Here is a 20,117-nt window from a genome sequence, read left to right as displayed (position 1 = left end):
ACCTAATGTTGCAGAAGTAACATCCTGTTTCAGTACCCAAGGACCCCAAAGCCCTCCCTTCCTAACCCCTCTTTCACCTTGCATCTTGATCTTTAGTTTATTTCCAACTCCCTGTTCCCTTTCAAACAGAAGACTTCAGCATTCTTTTTTTTTTTTTTAAAGATTTTATTTATTTATTTGACAGAGAGAGACATAGTGAGAGCAGGAACACAAGCAGGGGGAGCAGGAGAGGGAGAAGCAGGCTTCCCGCAGAGCAGGGAGCCCGATGTGGGACTCAATCCCAGGACCCTGGGATCATGACCTGAGCCGAAGGCAGACGCTTAACTATTGAGCCACCCAGGAGCCCAAGACTTCAGCATTCTTACCTATTTTCATTTTCTGATATCAGAGCTCACAACCTCACTTTGCATCTCATTGATATGGCCCTGTCCCCTTTGTTTTTCCTTTTATTTAAGTTTTTTATTTGGAAATAATTTCAAACTTGCAGAAAAGCTACAAGAATTAAAAAAAAAAAATACTCAGAATACCAGTAACCCTTTACACGGATTCACCTTCTGTTAACATCTGGCTATATATGCTTTATCATTTGCTGTCTATCTCTCTGCCCCAATTTTTTTTTCTGAACCATTTGAGAATAAGTTGGCCATTTAGTTATAAATACTTAAGTTGTATTTCCTAAGAATTAGGATTTCTGGGCACTTGGGTGGCTCGGTTGGTTAAGCAACTGCCTTCAGCTCAGGTCATGATCCTGGAGTCCTAGGATCTAGTCCCGCATCGGACTCCCTGAAGGGAGTCTGCTTCTCCCTCTGACCATCCCCCCTCTCATGTGCTCTCTCTCTTATTCTGTCTCTCTCAAATAAATAAATAAATCTTAAAAAAAAAAAGAATTAGGATTTTCTCCTACAAAACTACTGTATAGTTATCAACCTCAATTAATATAATGCTGATATCATACTTTTATCTAATTTAGTGTTCATATCCCAATTTTGTAAATTATTCCAATAATTTCTTTTTTTTTTAAGATTTTATTTATTTATTTGACAGAGAGAGACACAGCGAGAGAGGGAACACAAGCAGGGGGAGTGGGAGAGGGAGAAGCAGGCTTTCCGTGGAGCAGGGAGCCTGATGCAGGGCTCCATCCCAGGACCCTGGGATCATGACCTGAGCCGAAGGCAGACGCTTAACGACTGAGCCACCCAGGCGCCCCTCCAATGATTTCTTGTATGAAATTTTTTTCTTCCATTACAGGATCCAGTCTAAGACCAGATACTGCGTTTGTTTATCCCATCTCTTCAACCTCCTTTAATCTAGAACATTTCCACAGACTTTCTTTGTCCTTTATGACATTGATCTTTTTAAAGAATATGGGTCCCTTTTTATTTTTAATCTTTAAAAAATATTTTTCTTTGAGAATTTTTTTGGGGGGCACCTGGCTGGCTCAGTCAGTTGAGCATCTGACTCTTGGTTTTGGCTCAAGTCATGATCTTAGGTCATGGCATTGAGCCCCACGTTGGGCTCCATGCTCAGCATGAAGTCTGCTTGCGATTCTTTCCCCCTCTGCTCCTCCTTCTGCTTGCACTCTCTCCCTCTTCTCTCAAATAAATAAATAAAATCTTTAAAAAAAAGGCATTTTTTTTGGTGCCACAAGCCCCCTTCCCTGCCGGTGCTAGCCACAGTTACATCACACCCAAACCCTACAGGTATTCTTTTAAAAAACAGAATATTCCTCATTTTGTGTTTGTGTGATTTTTTTTCCCCTGTGGTTAGGTTCAGGTTATACATTCCCCACTGGAATACTACAGCTAGAGGCACATGTGTCTGTCTGCCCCTCATTGGTAATGTTCAGTTTGATAACCTAGTCAAGGTGTTCAATTTCTCCATTGTATAGTTACTACTTTCCCCTTACTTACTAATTAGCAATCTGGGGGACAAAGCTTAAGACCATACACATGTGCTCCTTCTCAAAATAGCCACCTCCTCAGTTTTAGCATCCACTGATTAGTCTTGCCTAACCACTCTTTATTATGATGACTACAAAATGATGAGTTTCACCCCCAGCATTCACTCCACATTCACCCGTTGACATTCAGCACTATGCTGCAAGCGTCCTCCTCTCGCTTCCACTGATTTGTTTCTTTGCTTGTCTATTTGTTACGGAATCATGGATTTCTAATTTTCTCCAAAGGTCCATAAATCATTACTGTCCTTAATTATTTAGTGCTCAAATATCCCAGATCTGGCCAGTGGAAGCCCTTTCAATCTCACTTTCTATGTCCTTATGACACATTTTTATTTATTTGTTGGGGAGAGAGAGAGAGAGAGAGAGAGAGAGAGCACACAAACAGGGAGTGGCAGACAGAGGGAGAAGCAGGCTCCTTGCTGAGCAGGGGTCCTGGGATCATGACCTGAGCTGAAGGCAGATGTTTAACCGACTGAGCCACCCAGGCATCCCAAATTTTTAAATAGTCTCTTACTTTCTGCCATAACAAGATGCTCCAGCCTCATCTTTTGCTTCCACCCCAATCTCTTGCTTCCACCCCATCCCCCAACTTTCTCCTAAGGCCATTCTTAGAGATTACACAGCAGGAGGAATGCTTGAAGATGGTGCTTGAAGAATAGGGAGAGTGTTCAAGAAGGCACCGTGGTCCACTGTTTCAGATGCTACTGAAAGGTGGCAGGACAGGGCACATCACCTTTTCCACTGTTGTCCCGGGCAGGTGCTCTAGAAAAGGAAAGATGTGTTTGGACCATGCAGATGCAGTTACTGAGACCTCTACTATGTGCTGGGCACTGTGAGGGATACAGATTAGAAGACACCCATTCCAAGGAGGTGGTCCAACAAAATAGACACACACGTCCATAAATACCCATAATACACCCCTGCAAGTGCTTTCATTTTGCTGTCAATAAGGTACATACAGGGGTTTTGGGAGTTCTGGGATGAAAGACAGTATTTAAAGCTGGGAGAGTTGGAGTAGGTTTCATCGAGGTGACTTGGGTTAGACCTTGGAGGAGAGTAAGATTTGGAAAAATGGTTTTCCTGGTGAAAAAAAAGTCACTGCTTAGTTATGCTGAATCAGGTATGACTTTGCAACTTCATTCAACTAGATCCAGTCTCCTGCTGGGTGCTGTGAAGCACAGAAAGAAGGCCAGTGAATGTAGGGCAGCACTCTTGCTTGACGCCCAACTAAGGAAAGAACCGTCATGATGCCATCTAATTTTTATTTTCAGACACAGATGAAACATGTCCTTCATTCACCAGACTGAGCTTTCACAGTGCAGTGGTTGGTACAGGACTAAATGTGAAGCTGATGCTCTACACAAGAAGAAACTGGACCTGTGCACAAGTCATCAACTCCACAGTTTTGGGAAACTTGAATGTGACCAAGAAAACCACCTTCATTGTCCATGGATTCAGGCCTACAGGCTCTGCTCCAGTTTGGATGGAGGACTTAGTACAGGGTTTGCTCTATGTAGAAGACATGAATGTGGTTGTTGTTGATTGGAATCGAGGAGCTACAACTGTAATATACAACCATGCCTCTAGTAAGACCAAAAAAGTAGCAATAGTCTTGAAGGGATTTATCGACCAGATGTTGGTAAGAGAGAATTCTCTTATATGATTCAGAGCCAAATTAAAACTGGCCCATTCTCTGGAGATTTAAAACCAAGATAGATAAAAAGATAAAACCAAGAGGGACTATTTTGAAAACCCAACTAAGTCTCAGGGAAGGTAGAGAGCACAGCTGGAGGGAAGGCCCATAGGTATGGTCGTGCAAGTTGTGCACTGCACAGGGCACCCATCTAAGGGAGCACCAGTGTCATGGTACACACTGTAGATCTATATATTTATTATGATATTTTCCCAGTTAAGTGTCCTCAGGAAGGGACATCTTTTTCTAATTCACATAAAGGTGTCTTATGGGTAAGAGAGGTTCTGTCTGGGGGGTTTCTGGCTTCACTGTGTAGAGTTTCCTCATCTTCTCAAGCTATTCCCTTTCCTAGAAATGCCTAAAGTTTACCGACCCGATTATCCACAACCAAAACTGATACACGTGGGCTGATTGGAGATCTTTGTGTATGATTTATGTTTTTAGAAGACTCACAAAGATTACATAAACCTTAAATTTTATCTAGTGATCTATCTCATGAATTTTCCCCTTTACAAAAATAACAAAAAACAACCAAAAAAAGTGACTTTATATCAAAACTACCTCAGGGAGAATCAGGCCTGGTGGCCACTGTAGGCCAGGGGCAACAGAATTTTCACAAAAGCTCCCCACTTAAGCCACGGCCCTGGGAAAGTGAATAATATTAACATGACTCACCACAGGCTGTCCCAGCTGACTGCAGTCAGTGTTGTCCTCACCCCTACTCCTTCCTTCTCTGTCTGTGATGACTTTATGAACTGAGCCAGCATGAAGATAAAGGAGTTCACCAAAATGTTTCATTGCCCTTTTCCTCAATTGGGAGGGAATTAGAGATGTCCCAGCTTGATTTCTAGCAGAAGCATGGATGGAAACACCATGGCATAAAGGTTAAGGCCCAGGCTTTGAGTTGAACAGACTGGTTTGACTCCTGCTCTGCCCCTCCCCACCTGCCTGATACTGGGCAGGTTACTTTGACTCTGGGCCTCAGTTTCCTCTTATGTATAATCAAAAGAATGGTATTTACTTTGTGGGGTTGTTGTGACATTTAAGTGAGCTCATAGATGTAAGTTGCTTAGAAATGTTTCTCCTAAGAACTGTTTCCAAAGTCAAGTTGAGGAAATTTCTCTAAATGCTGTCAACTCCTTGGCTCCTCACAATTTATAATGATGGACCTCTTGAAATTCCAGGTACAAGGAGCTTCTCTTGACGACATTTATATGATTGGAGTAAGTCTAGGAGCCCACATAGCCGGGTTTGTTGGAAAGATGTACAATGGGCAGCTGGGGAGAATTACAGGTAAGCCTTCCTGTGAGTGGGCACGGGTTAGTCAGCCCGGGTGGGATGTTCACTGAGGGAACATGATGCAGGCAATCCACGTCCTTGGGTTCAAGGCCAGCTCTTCCAATTACTTAACCCCTCTGAGTGTGTGTCCTCTTGTGCAAAGGAGAGACCATGATAATACTGACCTCAGGTTATTACTTAATAAAATACACTTGGTAAATGATATAAAATATAAAATATATAAATATATAAATAAGATAAAAAATAAATAAAAATAAAATTTAAAATATACAATATAAAATATATTTAATAAAAAAGCACTTTGTAAATTGTATATGCAATAGAAAAGATTGGTGGTAACTATTTCTCTTCTGGTTAGAAAATACAGCTGTGGCCTTTGGGAATTTTATCTGTGCCCTCCAAACAGATAGCCATCTTTCTTTCACTTAATCTAAGATAGCCTGAGCCACATACCTAATATGTTTCCATCCCCAGACACAGTTGGAGTCTCATGATAGAAAGATGAGATAGGAATTTTGATAGTGAGGTTTTACCCTCTGAATATCAGCTTTCAGGACCAAGCTGAATGAAAACTCAGAAATACAGCAGATGAAACCCCAAAGGCCCCCTTGCTGGGTTCTCTTGCCTACTGCTCAGGCAACTTTTCCACAGCCACAGAGGACTGGCTGAGGGAGGCTTTCTGTTTCAGAGACTCAAGGCTTGCCCCCCTCCCCCATTCATACCCTTCCCAGAATCCATCCTCAAAGAGAGAGAGCTGTTTTCAATCTAGGGAATCTGGAGGGTAGAAGTGAACAGAGGAAGGAGAGATTCAAGCCAATTGTAAACTTTTAGCATCACAGTCTCTGAATGTGCTACTTGACTGGTACCCTGAGCAAGTCATTCCCATTCTCTCTCTCTCTCACACACACATCACTGGTGTCTCCTCTAGCCCGCTACTTGAGGTCACATTGTTTTGTTTTTCCTGGGTCTTTTTTCTTTTCTCATCTCAGTGAAAGTGGCCAAGGCCACCCTCACTTTATTTACCTGCTTTCTAGGGAGGCAGAGTTCTTTTTAAGTTTTTAACATTATTATTTTTATGTTTTAGAAAGCAACATGTCCTTTGTAAAAAGTTTCATTTCCTGGGGCGCCTGGGTGGCTTAGTCGGTTAAGCATCTGCCTTCGGCTCAGGTCATGATCCGGGGTCCTGGGATCAAGCCCCGCCTCGGGCCCCCTGCTCTGCGGGCAGTCTGCTTGTCCCTCTGCCCTTCCCCGCAATCATTCTCTCTCTCTCTCTCAAATACATAAATAATGTATGTATGATATTTACTTTGTTTCTCCTAAGAACTGTAAATGTATTTGAGAGAGAGAGAGTGAGAGAGAAAGAGAGAGCATGGGTGGGGGGGGGCAGAGGGAGAAGCAGACTCCCCAATGAGCAAGGAGCCCAATGCAGGCTTGGTTCTGGAACCCTGGGATCCTGACCTGAGCCGAAGGCAGACGCTTAACCAACTGAGCCACCCAGGCGCCCCCATAAATAAAATCTTAAAAAAAAAGTTTCATTTCCTTTATGGGATCAAAGGATAGATAGCTTGAATCTGCTTGTGTCCCTTATCCGTTGGGAGCTCTTCTGGCGGGTGGGATTTTCCCCAGTGGTGCGTTAAGAACCCGCACAGCTCTCCCCACCTCGCCCCACCCCCATAGTCCTGATTTGTGGTGTTTCCTGATCTCCATGGTTTGAATATGCTCACCACTGCTGATTTCAAGCTGCCAGCCTGACATCACCAATCACAAAGTTTGGGAAGAGATGAGCAAAGTCTATAGTCTAGTGCTGGCCCTAGCAGACTCCAGCCCACCACTGCCTCATTCTGTCTCACCCCCCATTTTGCTCCCAGCAAATCTGTTCCCACCACTACTATGAACGTGAGTGCGGTGTAACCTGGTTTCTGACCATGGATGGGAAGTCCCCAAGCCAGCCTGCCTTCCGCTCTGGGCCTGGGTGCCGCTAATGGTTCACACCTCAATTTTCTGGCTCCCCTGACTTTCCCACATTCTCCAGATGCCTTATCCTCTCTGATCCTCACAGTCAGTCTCTACTGTCCTCCAGAGCAGCTTCGGGGTGAAAACGTTTCCCTTCTCTGCTCACCTTCCACCACCTTTTCTAACTGGCCTCACTGGATTGTGGGGTAGGAATTGGGCCTGTTGCCTAGAGACACAATTCACACCTGACTCCCCCACATTGGATGGTTCTACTTGTTAATTAGCTAGACCATAATGGCTGCTTCATTTCCTCCATACCTCTCCTTTCATCTGCCCTTCCTTTGGCTTTTTCTCTCCAGGCACCTCTCCTGGTTTTATTTCTCATTAACTTCTTAATGTTTTTTTGTTTTTTTTAAATTTTGAATAAGCTCCCTGCCCAACGTGGCTCTTGAACTCATGACCCTGAGATTAAGAGTCGTGTGCTCTACTGACTGAGCCAGCTAGGCGTCCCCTATTTCTCATCAACTTCTTTAACACAAGATGGTGGACCTTAAGTGGATTTTAAAATATTCCAAGTACCTACATCACTTGATAATACATTGTATTTGCTTCTCAAACTTAAGGGTGTGTCAAAATCCCCTTAGGGGTGCTGGTTACAATACCAACCTCCTGAACCAGCAGTCTGGAGTTGGGGTCCAGGAATCTACCTTTAAGCAGAAGATGCAGGTGGTCTGAACCCCATACTTTGAGAAATGACCTTGGAGCTGTGCTGTCCAATCCAGTAGCCACTAGCTATATGTAGCCACTGAGCACTTGAAATGTGGCTAATACAAATTGAGATGTTCTGTCAGTACAAGACACACACTGGATTTCAAAGACTAGGTTAAAAAAGTGATATTAAGAAACCTCAAATTTTTTATATTGATTACATGTTGAAATGGTAATATTCTGGATATGCCAGGTTAAATAAACGGGGTTGAATACAGTGTATTATTAAATTAATTCTTCTTACTTCTATTTACTTTTTTTTAAAGGTTTTATTTATTTATTTGAGAGAGAGAGAAGGAGAGATAGAGAGCACGAGAGGGAAGAGGGTCAGAGAGAGAAGCAGACTCCCCGCTGAGCAGGGAGCCCGACACGGGACTCAATCCCGGGACTCCAGGATCATGACCTGAGCCGAAGGCAGTCGCTTAACCAACTGAGCCACCCAGGCGCCCTCTATTTACTTTTTAAATTGGCTTCTAGAAATTTTAAAATTATATGTGTAGCTCACATTATACTTTTATTGGACAGCATTGCCTTGGAGAGTCCATGGTGAAGTTGGGGATGGGAAAAGGAGGCCCCTGAAACCGCACGCAAAATATCAGATGTCTGTCTGCGGAGGGGTCTATGTTGGATGTCTGTCTGTCTGCAGAGAGGTTTATGTTGGATGTCTGTCTGTCTGGGGAGAGGTGTAGGGCTTTCTTCAAATTCTCAGATTTGTTAATGTTGTAATAAAAGTCAGTGAGCACCATCTAGATACTTCTGGTGATCTTTGAACAATAAGAAAGAGCTCCATTTTCCCATTGTGTTTCTATTCTGTAATCATCTCAAAATGTTCTGGATTCAGATCCAGTAGTCCTTTTATAAGTCTTCTGAAATAGCTGTTAATTCTACTTCCATTTTGCAGATTTAAAAAAAACCTGAGGTTCAGAGAAGTAAAGTGACCCACCTAAGGTCATATAGCTGGTTGGTGTTAGGTTTGGGGCCTCAAGTCACATCTCTCTGACTCCAATGGTCTCTGTCCACACAAAATATATAGCTTTTTAGAGCACTGTAACTGTGATTTTTGGCTGACATTGTAAGCCAGTTATTTGCTATGAATTGTCACCAAGGTGATATTTCCAAACTTCCTATCTCCATCTCCATTTGTGCCTTCTGCCCTAATTCTCAGTAGCACCCTCATCACTCTCAAAATTGCTCTGGTTTGAATGTTCATTCATTCAAACTGATTTCTCTGCTGATTTCTCTGTTGTGGATCTGGAGGCTGCTATAAACTGGGGCTCTCACTATTCCTTTTCTTAGACCAACAGTGCTGCTATTTTATGGGGGGAGGGGGGCTTCCTTAGCAAACTCTTTCTAAGGTCGTGAGTTTCTCTTGCTGTGTTGAGAATGTCCTGTGGACCTGGGTGTCTGGGTGTTGGTCCATCTCCACCCACATCAGTTTCAGTGGAGAGCAAACTGAAGAAGAAAAGCTAGAGGGGTGAGGAAGAGAAAGATAAGGAAGGGAGGCAGATCAAGACAAGCCTCAAGGAAGCAAGGGAGTTGGGAGAGGAGAAATAGAAAGATTGAAGCCAGAACCAGGGAAGTCAGGCAAGAATGCCATCTCTTGGATTTTATATCTAACACCAGGGGATGGAAGATGACATTTAAAATGACTTTCTTAGACTCAGGACTCTGAGACATCCCTTGGAACCTTCTTCACTCCGGGTAGGTTGCTAGTAAGCAGCGTTTTTGGGAACCTCTGGTGGTTTGTCATTGACTGTTGTTTTTAAAGTTTTTAGTTTGTGGTTACATCACCGGAGCTGCACTCTTGTTTTTTCAGCTGATGGTTAGGAACGCCCAGCTCGCATTGACTAAGGGCAAGCAATCAGCTCAGGCATTTATGGGGTGGGTTAGTTCTGCAGGAACTGACACCACACCTCTATGATACCTGGCCTGATCAGTGAGTTTCACACTTTTCCACTGGGTCTGACAATGAAACCAAGAGTTCAACAGAGAGAGGTCATTGCATTGTGAGGCTGCGGCTCTTGTTAAGACACTTGATCTCCCTGAACCTCGCTTCCTGCATCTGTAAAATGGGAATAATAGCTACTCAGCCTCCCAACAGGCTTGCGATGTGGATCATATGAGCAAGTATATATGAATAAAAATTGACACTGTAAAGGAGTTTTATTAATAACAAGAAGGAAAGGTTGAGGGAGGTTTCTGGATCATTTAAGATGGAATAAGCATAAGCATAGCATCTGCTTTTTATATGTACCCTCAGGCGCTTTTTTCCTGAGGAACCGGTTTATCCCCATGCCCTGGTCCCCCAATGTGCACTCCCTGCTGTTGAGCCCTGCACAAGATACAGTTCCTAATGGGGTCTGGATGCCATTCCCAGGGGACACTGCCAGGCTAGCCATCTCTTCTGTGGGAAAAGGCTACAGGGCTGTGGAAAGGTGCCTGAAAAAGCAAGATGGGAATGTGAGTGCTTGCCCACCCGAGAGTGCCCCGCAGCCAGTTTGCCATCCTCATGGGAAGGGATCAAAAGCTGGGCTGCCGGTGACTCATGGCGTGGGGCTGCCAAGCCAACTCGGTTTTCTTTCCAGGTCTCGACCCTGCGGGCCCTTTATTCAATGGGAGACCTCCTGAGGACAGATTAGATCCTGGTGATGCACAGTTCGTTGACGTCATCCATTCCGACATTGATGGTAAATTATCCTTGTGGGTCAGTGAGTACCCCCTCCCACGCTCCTAAAGAGTCTCCCCCTGAGGGGATCATCATGCAGGGGTGGATCAGGTTCCTCCAGATTCCCTCTTTTCCTGCAGGGCAGGATTCCAAATCCACCGAAATAACTGAAGGGACGCTAGTTTAATGTAGGCATCCAAGATGTCTTGCTGGAGCGGAGGTGCTTTTCCCATCAACGTTTCTTATTTTTAAGGTGATCATCTTGACCAATCCAAGTGCAGGCTGATTTGCACACCATGTGGAGAAATGTTTCCATATATGCAGTGGGCTTTGGATGCATGATTTCTGTTTTATTTTCGTAAGCTGAAAGATATGTTCAAGTGTGGTGTCTCTATGGAGAGAATTCTGAGCCATCTATAGCTCTCCAGCTCTCTGTGGCTCTTCTTGGCCATTTCTGTCTTTTATGGTGCTGATTTCATATCAGGGGTTGGGTACATGATATGGGGGTTGGGGTGATGTTAAAGATGGGTCTTTATATCCAGATGTCTGGGAGAAGAGCCAGAGTAGGAACCTGGGGAGGGTTGAGGGAACAGAGCAGAGTAGTCTTTAGTAATACACCCTCTTTTTGATACAACCACCTGAAAAACCCTTAATCAGGGGCGCCTGGGTGGCTCAGCCTGTTAAGCATCCGACTCTTGATTTCAGCTCAGGTCATGATGTCAGGGTCAGGGGATCGAGCCCCCCATCTGGCTCCATGCTCAGTGCAGACTCTGCTTGTCCTTCTCCCTCTGCTCTACTCCTCCCCTGCCCCTCATGCCCTGTCCCTAAATAAATAAATAAAATCTTAAAAAGAAAAAAAGAAAGAAATTGCCATCTTTGGAAAAAAAAGAAAGAAAAAGAAAAACCCTTGACCACCTATCACAGGCTCTCCGGTGTGGTATTCAGCAATTGTTGGCCTTAGAGGAAATGTCTCTGTGAAATGGCTGCATTCATACTATGTAGTTTGCAGAGTATTACCTTCCTTAAGTGCAGTACCTCAATGCCATTTTAATGCTTGATGGAATGGAGAGATGGAATTTTTTATTCTTGGAGCAAGAGTGAATTTTGAGGAAAGAGAATAAGCTTTGCAGTCAGGCAGAGGGAGGCGCAGATCCCAGGTTCTGTCCTTTCTAGTGGTGTCATTTTGTTCAGTAGATCCTCTGAACCTCAGTGTCATCAACTGTAACTTACTTCATCTGAATTTACCAATGGCTACTTTTTTAGACATGGTGAAAATTAGAGGACAGGTATATTTAACACCTAGTACCAAGACCACAAACACATGTAGGTTCTCAATATGTAATAGCTATTATTATTGCAGTGATGCACTATATATGTAAACGTGTATCATTTAAATCAAGCATTTTACTGATTGTTTTGTGGTTACAAGGTTAAAGAGAATAAGCAATTATTAAAGCAATCTACAATTCTTTCTAAATAATTAGCTGGGTAACTTTGGGCAAAATATTTAAATAAGTATAACAACAACAACACCACAATCCCTGCCTATATCCTTCGAGCAAGTGAACTATGCAGTGTGAAAAGTTCAAAAATAAAAGCCTAATGTATTCTCCTTTAGCACTGGGCTACAAGGAGCCATTAGGAAACATAGACTTCTACCCAAATGGAGGATTGGATCAACCCGGTTGTCCCAAAACAATATTGGGAGGTAAGTGCAGATACTTTATATATTGTACAGTAGTGGTTTTATTTTTATTTTTATTTTTATAAAGATTTATTTATTTATTTGAGAGAGCAAGAAAGAGAGAGAGAGAGTACATGAGAGCGGGGAGGGTCAGAGGGAGAAGCAGGCTCCTCGCTGAGCAGGGAGCCCAATGCGGGACTCGATCCCAGGACTCCAGGATCATGACCTGAGCCGAAGGCAGTCGCTTAACCAACTGAGCCACCCAGGCACCCACAGTAGTGGTTTTAAAAGGCATATTTTAAAAATCTGATCTTATTCTCTGGATAATAGTTTTTAATAGAAAACAAATCATTGGGATGCCTGGGTGGCTCACTCAGTTAAGTGGCTGCCTTCGGCTCAGGTCATGATCCGAGGGTCCTGGGATCAAGTCCCGCATCGGGCTCCTTGCTCAGCAGGGAGCCTGCTTCTCCCTCTGCCTGTAGCTCCCCGTGCTTGTACTCTCGCCCACGCTCTCTCTCTCTAACAAATAAATAAATAAAATCTTTAAAAAAAAAGAAAACAAATCATTTGAGAAGATAGAGATAGTATAAATATAAATTATATCTTAAAAATTATTATTCAGATATACTCCTTAAAAAAAAGACCCATTGCAGCATTATTTACAATAGCCTAGATATGGAAGCAACCCAAGTGTCCATCGATAGATGAATGGATAAAGAAGATGTGGTATACTTATACAATGTAACATTGCTCAGCCATAAAAAGGAATGAATCAAATCATTTGCCACAACATCGATGGAACTAGAGGGTATTATGCTAAGGGAAACTAGTCAGAGAAAGACAAATACCACACGATTTCACTCAAATGTGGAATTTAAGAAACAAAATAAATGAACAAAGAAAAAAGAGACGAAGAACGGACTCTTTAACTATAGAGAACAAACTGATGGCTACCAGAGGGGAGGTGGGTGGGAGGATGGGTGAAATAGATGAAGGGGATTAAGAGTGCACTTACCATGATGAGCACTGAGTAATGTACAGAATTGCTGAATCACTATATTGTACATCTGAAACCAATATAACACTGTATGTTGGTTATACTTAGTTTAAAAAATAAATTTTAGGGCTCCTGGGTGGCTCAGTTGGTTAAGTGACTGCCTTTGGCTCAGGTCATGATCCTGGAGTCCCGGGATCGAGTCCCACATCGGGCTCCCCGCTTAGCGGGGAGTCTGCTTCTCCCTCTGACCCTCCCCCTTCTCATGCGCTCTCTCTCTCTCTCTCTCTCTCTCTCAAATAAATAAATAAATAAGTAATCTTTAAAAAATAAATTTAAAAAAATAACCATAACCATATGATTAAAAGCTATTATGAATTATTTCTCTCTCTTGAAAAGGTGTGTCCTTGATCTAGAAGTTCCATATCTAGGAATTTCTCCTAGAGAGATAATGGAAAAGGTAGACAAAAATCAAAGTGCAAAGATATCTGACACAGCGTTATTTATAATAGCTAAATTTTTAGAAATAGTTTAAATATCCGACATGGAAAATGGTTAAATAACTATGGTATGCCCACATAAAGGAATATAATTGTTAAAAAGTCATATTTTCAGATTAATGAAAATGCTTACAATAGGATATTAAGTGCGAAAGACACAAAACTATACAGTATGATACCGATTTGTTTTTTTAAATGTGTATTTGTACATTTGTAAGTATAGAAGAAAAGACTAAACATAAATGCTGCAAATAATTATTAGTGGTAAACTGTGGATATTGGACTTCTAGGTGATTTTTGCATCATCATCTCCTATTGTATTTTCTAAATGTGCATTTTTTATTTTATAATGAGAAAAAACTCACAAAACAAAAAAATGGGTGGTTAGAGGGGAACATAAAAGTAATGTGGGGGACAGAATAAAAAAACCCATCCTTAAGTGCTCTGAATATGTATTTCACCATTGCTAGAGAAAGTTAAATAATCAAGGTTGTGATTCTAGAAAAAGATGATCTTGTTACAAAATGGTAGTTGTATACAGCCCCGTGGAAATGACACGGTGTTTGGAAATGATCCAGATGAAATGGCTTAAGTAGGGTCTACCATATTGTACCATAAATGGTGCAGGCTCAAATTCTGTCCTGTGTGGTGTAGCATCACTACCTCTCAGGAGCCAAAGATAATGTGCCTTGCTTATAAAGGACATTCTCTGTATTGCTATCAATGTCATTGTTTCTGCAAGTGGAAGTTCCAGGAACAATAATTCAATACTGACCTGTCAGATTTAGTCCAGTCCAGCGTGGCCCCATGCCAACCCATGCTTCTCTTCTCTTGCCCCAGTTTATTTCTGTCCTTCACTGATCTCCTCTATGGGCATAAGTGGACTCAGAGGGAAGAGGAAACATGGGTCTGATTCCAGCACTCAATGCCTCTCCAAGCCATGAACTCATAATCATAACTCTTCTTTTCCTGGGGTTCACTGTTTCTTACCCAGATCCTCACCTCCTTTGTTTACCCATCTTTGGGACCCTGCTCCCTTTTCTGAATGACTTACTTCATCATCGGCCCCATCCACCTTCCAATAACCTTTCAGTGCTGTGTGCTGTCGTGCTTCATCATGTCCAACCCTCCTGATGCCATCTCCGCACTTCGCAGCTTTCCCCTCTCACCATTGCACTGCCTGGCACCCGCTAGGAATTAACTGGAGGCTTTCCTCACCTCTTCTTGCCCATTCATGGCTTCCAGTGCCACTTGCCATTGTTCACTCCCTCTTACTTCATTCACGCTTCACCCTGTAGCAGAAATGGAACCCCTACCTCTGGGCTTCTCTCATGAATACCCTGTGTACGCCCATTAGAGAACCCCTTAGGTCTCTGCCAGGTCAGCCCCCACCTTGGCGTGAGAACATTCTGGAGCTGTCATGGAGCCTTGTTAATTGAGTACAAGGTCCAGGCAAACTTGCTAACTTTTCCATGGCTCTCAAAAATACTAGAGAATCCTTGGGGCGCCTGGGTGGCTCAGTCGTTAAGCGTCTGCCTTCGGCTTGGGTCATGGTCCCGGGTCCCAGGGTCCTGGGATCGAGCCCCACGTCGGGGTCCCTGCTCGGCGGGAAGCCTGCTTCTCCCTCTCCCACTCCCCCTGCTCGTGTTCCCCCTCTCGCTGTGTCTCTCTCTGCCAAATAAATAAAATCTTTAAAAAAACAAAAAAAACTAGAGAATCCTTATGTTTATCTCTTGCCGACTCCCTGTGATCACCCCTCATGCTTCTATTCTGAAAATCTCCCTACCTATAAACCCTCACCTCTTAAAGGTGACCTAAATGTGCCTTTTTACCTAGATTGAGATCTCACCTGAGGGAGCCATTCTGTCTCTCCTCATTTTAGTTTACAAGGTCAATCTTGACTGTCCTGTTAACCTTGTGCCCCCAGGGTGGAAGCATCCCCCATTCTTTTTTAAGATTTTTTAAAATTTATTTATTATCTGAGAGAGAGAGAGCACGAGAGGGAGGAGGGTCAGAGGGAGAAGCAGACTCCCCGCTGAGCAGGGAGCCCGATGCGGGACTCGATCCTGGGACTCCAGGATCATGACCTGAGCCGAAGGCAGTTGCTTAACCAACTGAGCCACCCAGGTGCGCCCCGCCCCCCATTCTTTTAAAAAGCTGTCTCCTCTGCCTCCCCTCCTTGGGAGTAATCCTCAATACCTTCTTTCTCTGTCTACTAGTTTAAATGTGCTTGCCTTCCGCTGAAAATCTCTGGAGAAACTATCATTGGATTTTTCTCTTCCTTTTCAATGACAAAGGAAGGACATGGGTTGAATCCTGATTCTACCACATAATACTTGTGTGACCTTGGTCAAGTCATTTAAGCTCTCTGAGTCTCAGTGTCCTGCTGGGTAAAATGGGGATAATCATGCCTATCTTCTTTCATCCTGCCACGTGCCAGCGTGAATCCTGATCTATGGGTTTTTATAAGGATTCAGTGGAATAAAATACATTGAAGCTGTTAGCACAGCGCCTGGCCTATAGGAGACAGATGATGAATCGTGCGCGTGCATACCGTGTGATGCGCTATTGTTAAACGCTGCAGCTGCTCTACTCTCTGATCCTTCCTTTGACAATCAAGGATTGCGATATTTTAAGTGTGACCACCAGAGGTCCGTGTACCTGTACCTTTCTTCTCTGAGAGAGAACTGTTCTATCACCGCGTATCCCTGTGACTCCTACCGGGATTATAGAAACGGCAAGTGTGTCAACTGTGGCATACCACAAAAGGAGTCCTGTCCCCTCCTGGGTAAGTCCAAGCAGTTTTCCCCTTTGATTCACAAAGAGTTCATTTTTGGTAGAATCCTAGCACCATTTTACTATCTAAAAATGGGCCTGAAAATTACGTGGTTTAAAAAAATTTTTACTTAGTTTTTTCCAGCCAATTTGTTCTGCGAAGTCCTCTTGGACCTTAGAAAAGCCATTTGTATGCGATTTCATCTAGAGGGCAGTGCAACCTCCCTGGACATGCCAGCATAATAAAGAAGGTTCCAAACGAGTTTCCAAGCCCACCCAGGGCATAGTTACCTTACATAGCCAGCTCCCCTGGGGAAAGAAACATCCTCTTCATGCACGCAACCTCTCTGCTGGGGGAGAGTCACAGTGGGCCCAGACTCTCCTGTCAAATGAGCCTTGCAGAATGACTCCTTCCAACAAACTGTGTCTGTAAATGCCCTCACACTGAACCCTGACTCTTATGTGCATGTGCAGGGTGGAGTGGGGGTCACAGATATACTGTGGAGGCTGCTTGCACATTTGCTGAGGATTGGTAGAAATATTCCAGATGGTGAGGCTTTGAAACTGGAAGATCATGAGAATTTTCTAATTGTTCAAAGGAAAAACCCATGTTAATATCAGGGCATGCTAGAGACAAGGGGTTTTCAACCTTGATTGTGCCTAAGTTAATTGGAAAGCTCTAGGGAGCTTTTAAAAATTACTCATGTTCCCATTCCAGATCAGTCAAGTCAGCATGTGAAGGCCATTCTCTAAGGGTGGGGACAGAGGAGAGAGAGAAACCTCACTGATAGCACTCAGCCTCATTCCTGCAGGCACAAACCTAAAGGAGAGGAGTCCCCTGCTTGTTGACATAGTCATAGCAAGCTCAGGTTCTGCGCAATTTTGGGGCCTAATTGTAGTTCTTCAAGAAAGCACAATGCTTGGCAAGAGTGATGCTATTTTAGGTATAAACCTGAATCTTTTTTAATCTGTAAAATTAATGTACTACTGAAAAATGTCAGCGCTCTTCTTAGTCTACACAGTGTGTGGGAGAACTAGTGTGCTACTAAGAACCAGGGTGATACAATGTCAGTAAAAATGGGGGAGAGCCACTGTGGGGTCATTTTGCAAGTCTCAGCTCTGAGGGATAGGGTAGCAAGCAAGGTGTGGTGGATGCAGGGGAGGCATGCGCTGGTGGCTCTGGAGGTCCTCCCTGTAGGGGGTGGGTGTAAGAGGGAGGTTGTCTTGGTGGTGTGGGCGGTCAAACTCACTTCACTCACTACCTCCCCAGCTACTTTGACACTTACATAATACATGTTAATGTTACATTTTTCCAACTTGCTTTACAGGCTATTATGCTGATAATTGGAAAGAGTATTTAAAGCAGAAAGACCCTCCTATGACTAAAGCGTTCTTTGACACAGCCAAGGAGGAACCGTACTGCAGTGAGTGGTGGATGTGGTTGTTTGCTTTGGCCCAACTCCCTCCTTTTTTTTTTTTTTTTAAATGGCTGAGCCTCAGCTTCCTGGCTACCTCTTGGCAAATGAAGGCCATGGTGGAGTGTGGACTTTGGAGCTGGAAGGACTTGGGTCGAGTCTTGACTCCAACACATAGTAGCTATGTGACCTTGGTCAAGACATTTAACCTCTCTGAGTCTCAGTGTCCTGCTAGGTGAAATAGGGATAACAATGCCTATCTTCTGGGTTATAGGGATTAAATCTCAACAAATCATGATTGTTAGCTTCACTGGATGGCTTCTTTTTTTTTTATAAATATATGTATATTTGTAAAAATATACATATATATATATTTAAAGTAAACCCTATACCTCATGTGGGGCTTGAACTCATGACCCCAAGATCAAGAGTTGCATGGTCTACTGACTGAGCCAGCCAGGTGTCCCCTGTGAGCCATTCTAATTACTAAGATCTTCCAGAAAATTTGCTTAACCCCCCCCAAAGACCTGAGATTGTGGCTAGGTAAAATCAGGTGTCAGCCACATCTATGGGTCAGTTCCAGCTCCAAAGCAACTGTGATGACCTTCTAAAGACATTGAGGGCTTGGGTATTCCAGATGGGGGCTAAATGGGGCAGCAGATGATTAGATGCCCTGGGAATCAAGTAGGAATTTTCCTGGGCATGTCTTGCAATCTTGTTCCCCTTTTCACTTTTCTTAGGAGCAACCCTAGTAAAAGAGGTTGCAGATCAGTGGGTTTCCCTCCTCCTTTGGAGCTATGTGGGGCAGCCCAGGGTTTGCTGTCTGCCTGGTCCAAGTGAGGCAAGTGCCCGAGTAATAATGGGCCATGGAATGGCAACTCTAGGGCTAACCTTATTCCTTCATGAGACCAGCATCTCCCTGAGCCTCTGTCCCCTTCTTCGCAAGTCTGATCAAGAGATAGCCGATCTGGCTATCATGGTGGAATCTCCATCTTCCCAAAGCATCATTGACCTTGGGAAGCAGAGAGTGGGGAGGAAGAATAATTCTCTGAACACATCATGCACTCTCACTTGTTCAGTAGGAATACACCAAGCCTATATGGTACTACTGCCAGGATTACAAAGAGGCGTCCCTTCCCAGCTACTGTAGTATATTTTAGCTTTATTTTTTTTTAACTGCATAAGACATTACTCAGGCAATATTTGTGTAGATACACCCATATATTTACCACTTTTTGGATTATCACTTTTGTCTCTTGCATTTTATAAATATAGGTATGTGTGCTGACTAATGAGGGGGAGAATACCCGAGCATGATAAGAATTCTAAGAGGGAAACCTGACTTAGTCTGAGGGTCAGTGAAGGCCTCCTGGAGGAAGTGATATTAAGCCAAAACCTGAAGGATGAGCTGGCAAAGGGGGCAAAGTCAGAGTGTCCAAGTGGGGAGAAGGCCCAGGAGCAAGAGACACCTGGCAGTGCAGGTTAGATATGGCATGACTGGGGAAGACATGAGGGGGGCTGGTGGGCATGGCCCAGATTATGGAAGACCTTGTCAGCTCTGGAGAGTCTCTACATGGCCGCCTGGTTGGTTTTGTCTAAAAGGGCAGGGATTGCAGTGAACCAATCATACTCAGCAGTAGACCATGTAAGGAAGGACCACGGAAAGGAATATTAGAAAATTCTGCCCTGGATCTTTGCAGAGAAACTAGGGAGGAAGAGAACAAGAGACTCAAGTCATGAGGGAGGTTGCGTTTCTAGGAATTGGCCTTTCAGGGGAGCAGTTGAGAGTGTCCCTCTCTTACTGTGCTCTCTCCTTGTTTTGCAGTATATCATTACTTTGTGGATATTATAACTTGGAACAAGAACATAAGAAGAGGGTCCATTACAATCAAATTGAGCGACAGAGCTGGGAACATCACAGAATCCAGAATCAATCAGTAAGTTGGGCTGGGATGGTTTGCAGTTTGCTCTCTCCCTTTTTGCGCAGAGAAATTAAATCCCAAATATACCCACTTTCTTATTTATAGGTTTGTACTTGTCTTTGTTCTACAAAAGATTTAAGGGAGTAATTGCTTCTTTTATATATAGATAGATACATATTTTTTTATTAACATATAATGTATTATTTGTTTCAGGGGTACAGTACTGTGATTCATCAGTCTTACACAATTCACAGCGCTCACCATAGCACATACCCTCCCCAATGTCCGTCACCCAGCCACCCCATTCCTCCCAACCCCCTCCACTCCAGCAACCCTCAGTTTATTTCCTGAGATTAAGAGACTCTTAACGGTTTGTCTCCTTCTCTGGTTTCGTCTTGTTTCATTTTTCCCTCCCTTCCCCTATGATCCTCTGCCTTCTCAAATTCCACATATGAGTGTGATCATATGATAATTGTCTTTCTCTGATTG

The 20,117-nt window shown here is 43.5% G+C and overlaps 1 protein-coding gene across 5 annotated transcripts in view; it reads left to right on the top strand.

Moving 5' to 3' along the window:
* LIPH (lipase H) overlaps window positions 1-20,117 on the top strand; it is a 47,504-nt gene that overhangs the window by 15,300 nt on the left and 12,087 nt on the right. Inside the window, exons 2-8 of one of the 5 annotated variants that reach the window (XM_027582124.2) lie at window positions 3,232-3,599; window positions 4,838-4,946; window positions 10,259-10,360; window positions 11,957-12,046; window positions 16,137-16,304; window positions 17,620-17,715; window positions 19,532-19,643. In XM_027582124.2, the coding sequence (XP_027437925.1) occupies window positions 3,232-3,599; window positions 4,838-4,946; window positions 10,259-10,360; window positions 11,957-12,046; window positions 16,137-16,304; window positions 17,620-17,715; window positions 19,532-19,643 (1,045 nt within the window). The remainder of the gene's footprint in view (window positions 1-3,231; window positions 3,600-4,837; window positions 4,947-10,258; window positions 10,361-11,956; window positions 12,047-16,136; window positions 16,305-17,619; window positions 17,716-19,531; window positions 19,644-20,117) is intronic. The other 4 variants (XM_027582125.2, XM_027582126.2, XM_027582128.2 and 1 more) reach the window with 4 other exon arrangements.

Source organism: Zalophus californianus, chromosome 1 (assembly GCF_009762305.2).
Source record: "Zalophus californianus isolate mZalCal1 chromosome 1, mZalCal1.pri.v2, whole genome shotgun sequence".
Classification (NCBI taxonomy): domain Eukaryota; kingdom Metazoa; phylum Chordata; class Mammalia; order Carnivora; family Otariidae; genus Zalophus; species Zalophus californianus.
Note: the sequence above shows the minus strand (reverse complement) of the source record. Positions and strands in the feature narration are given on the sequence as shown.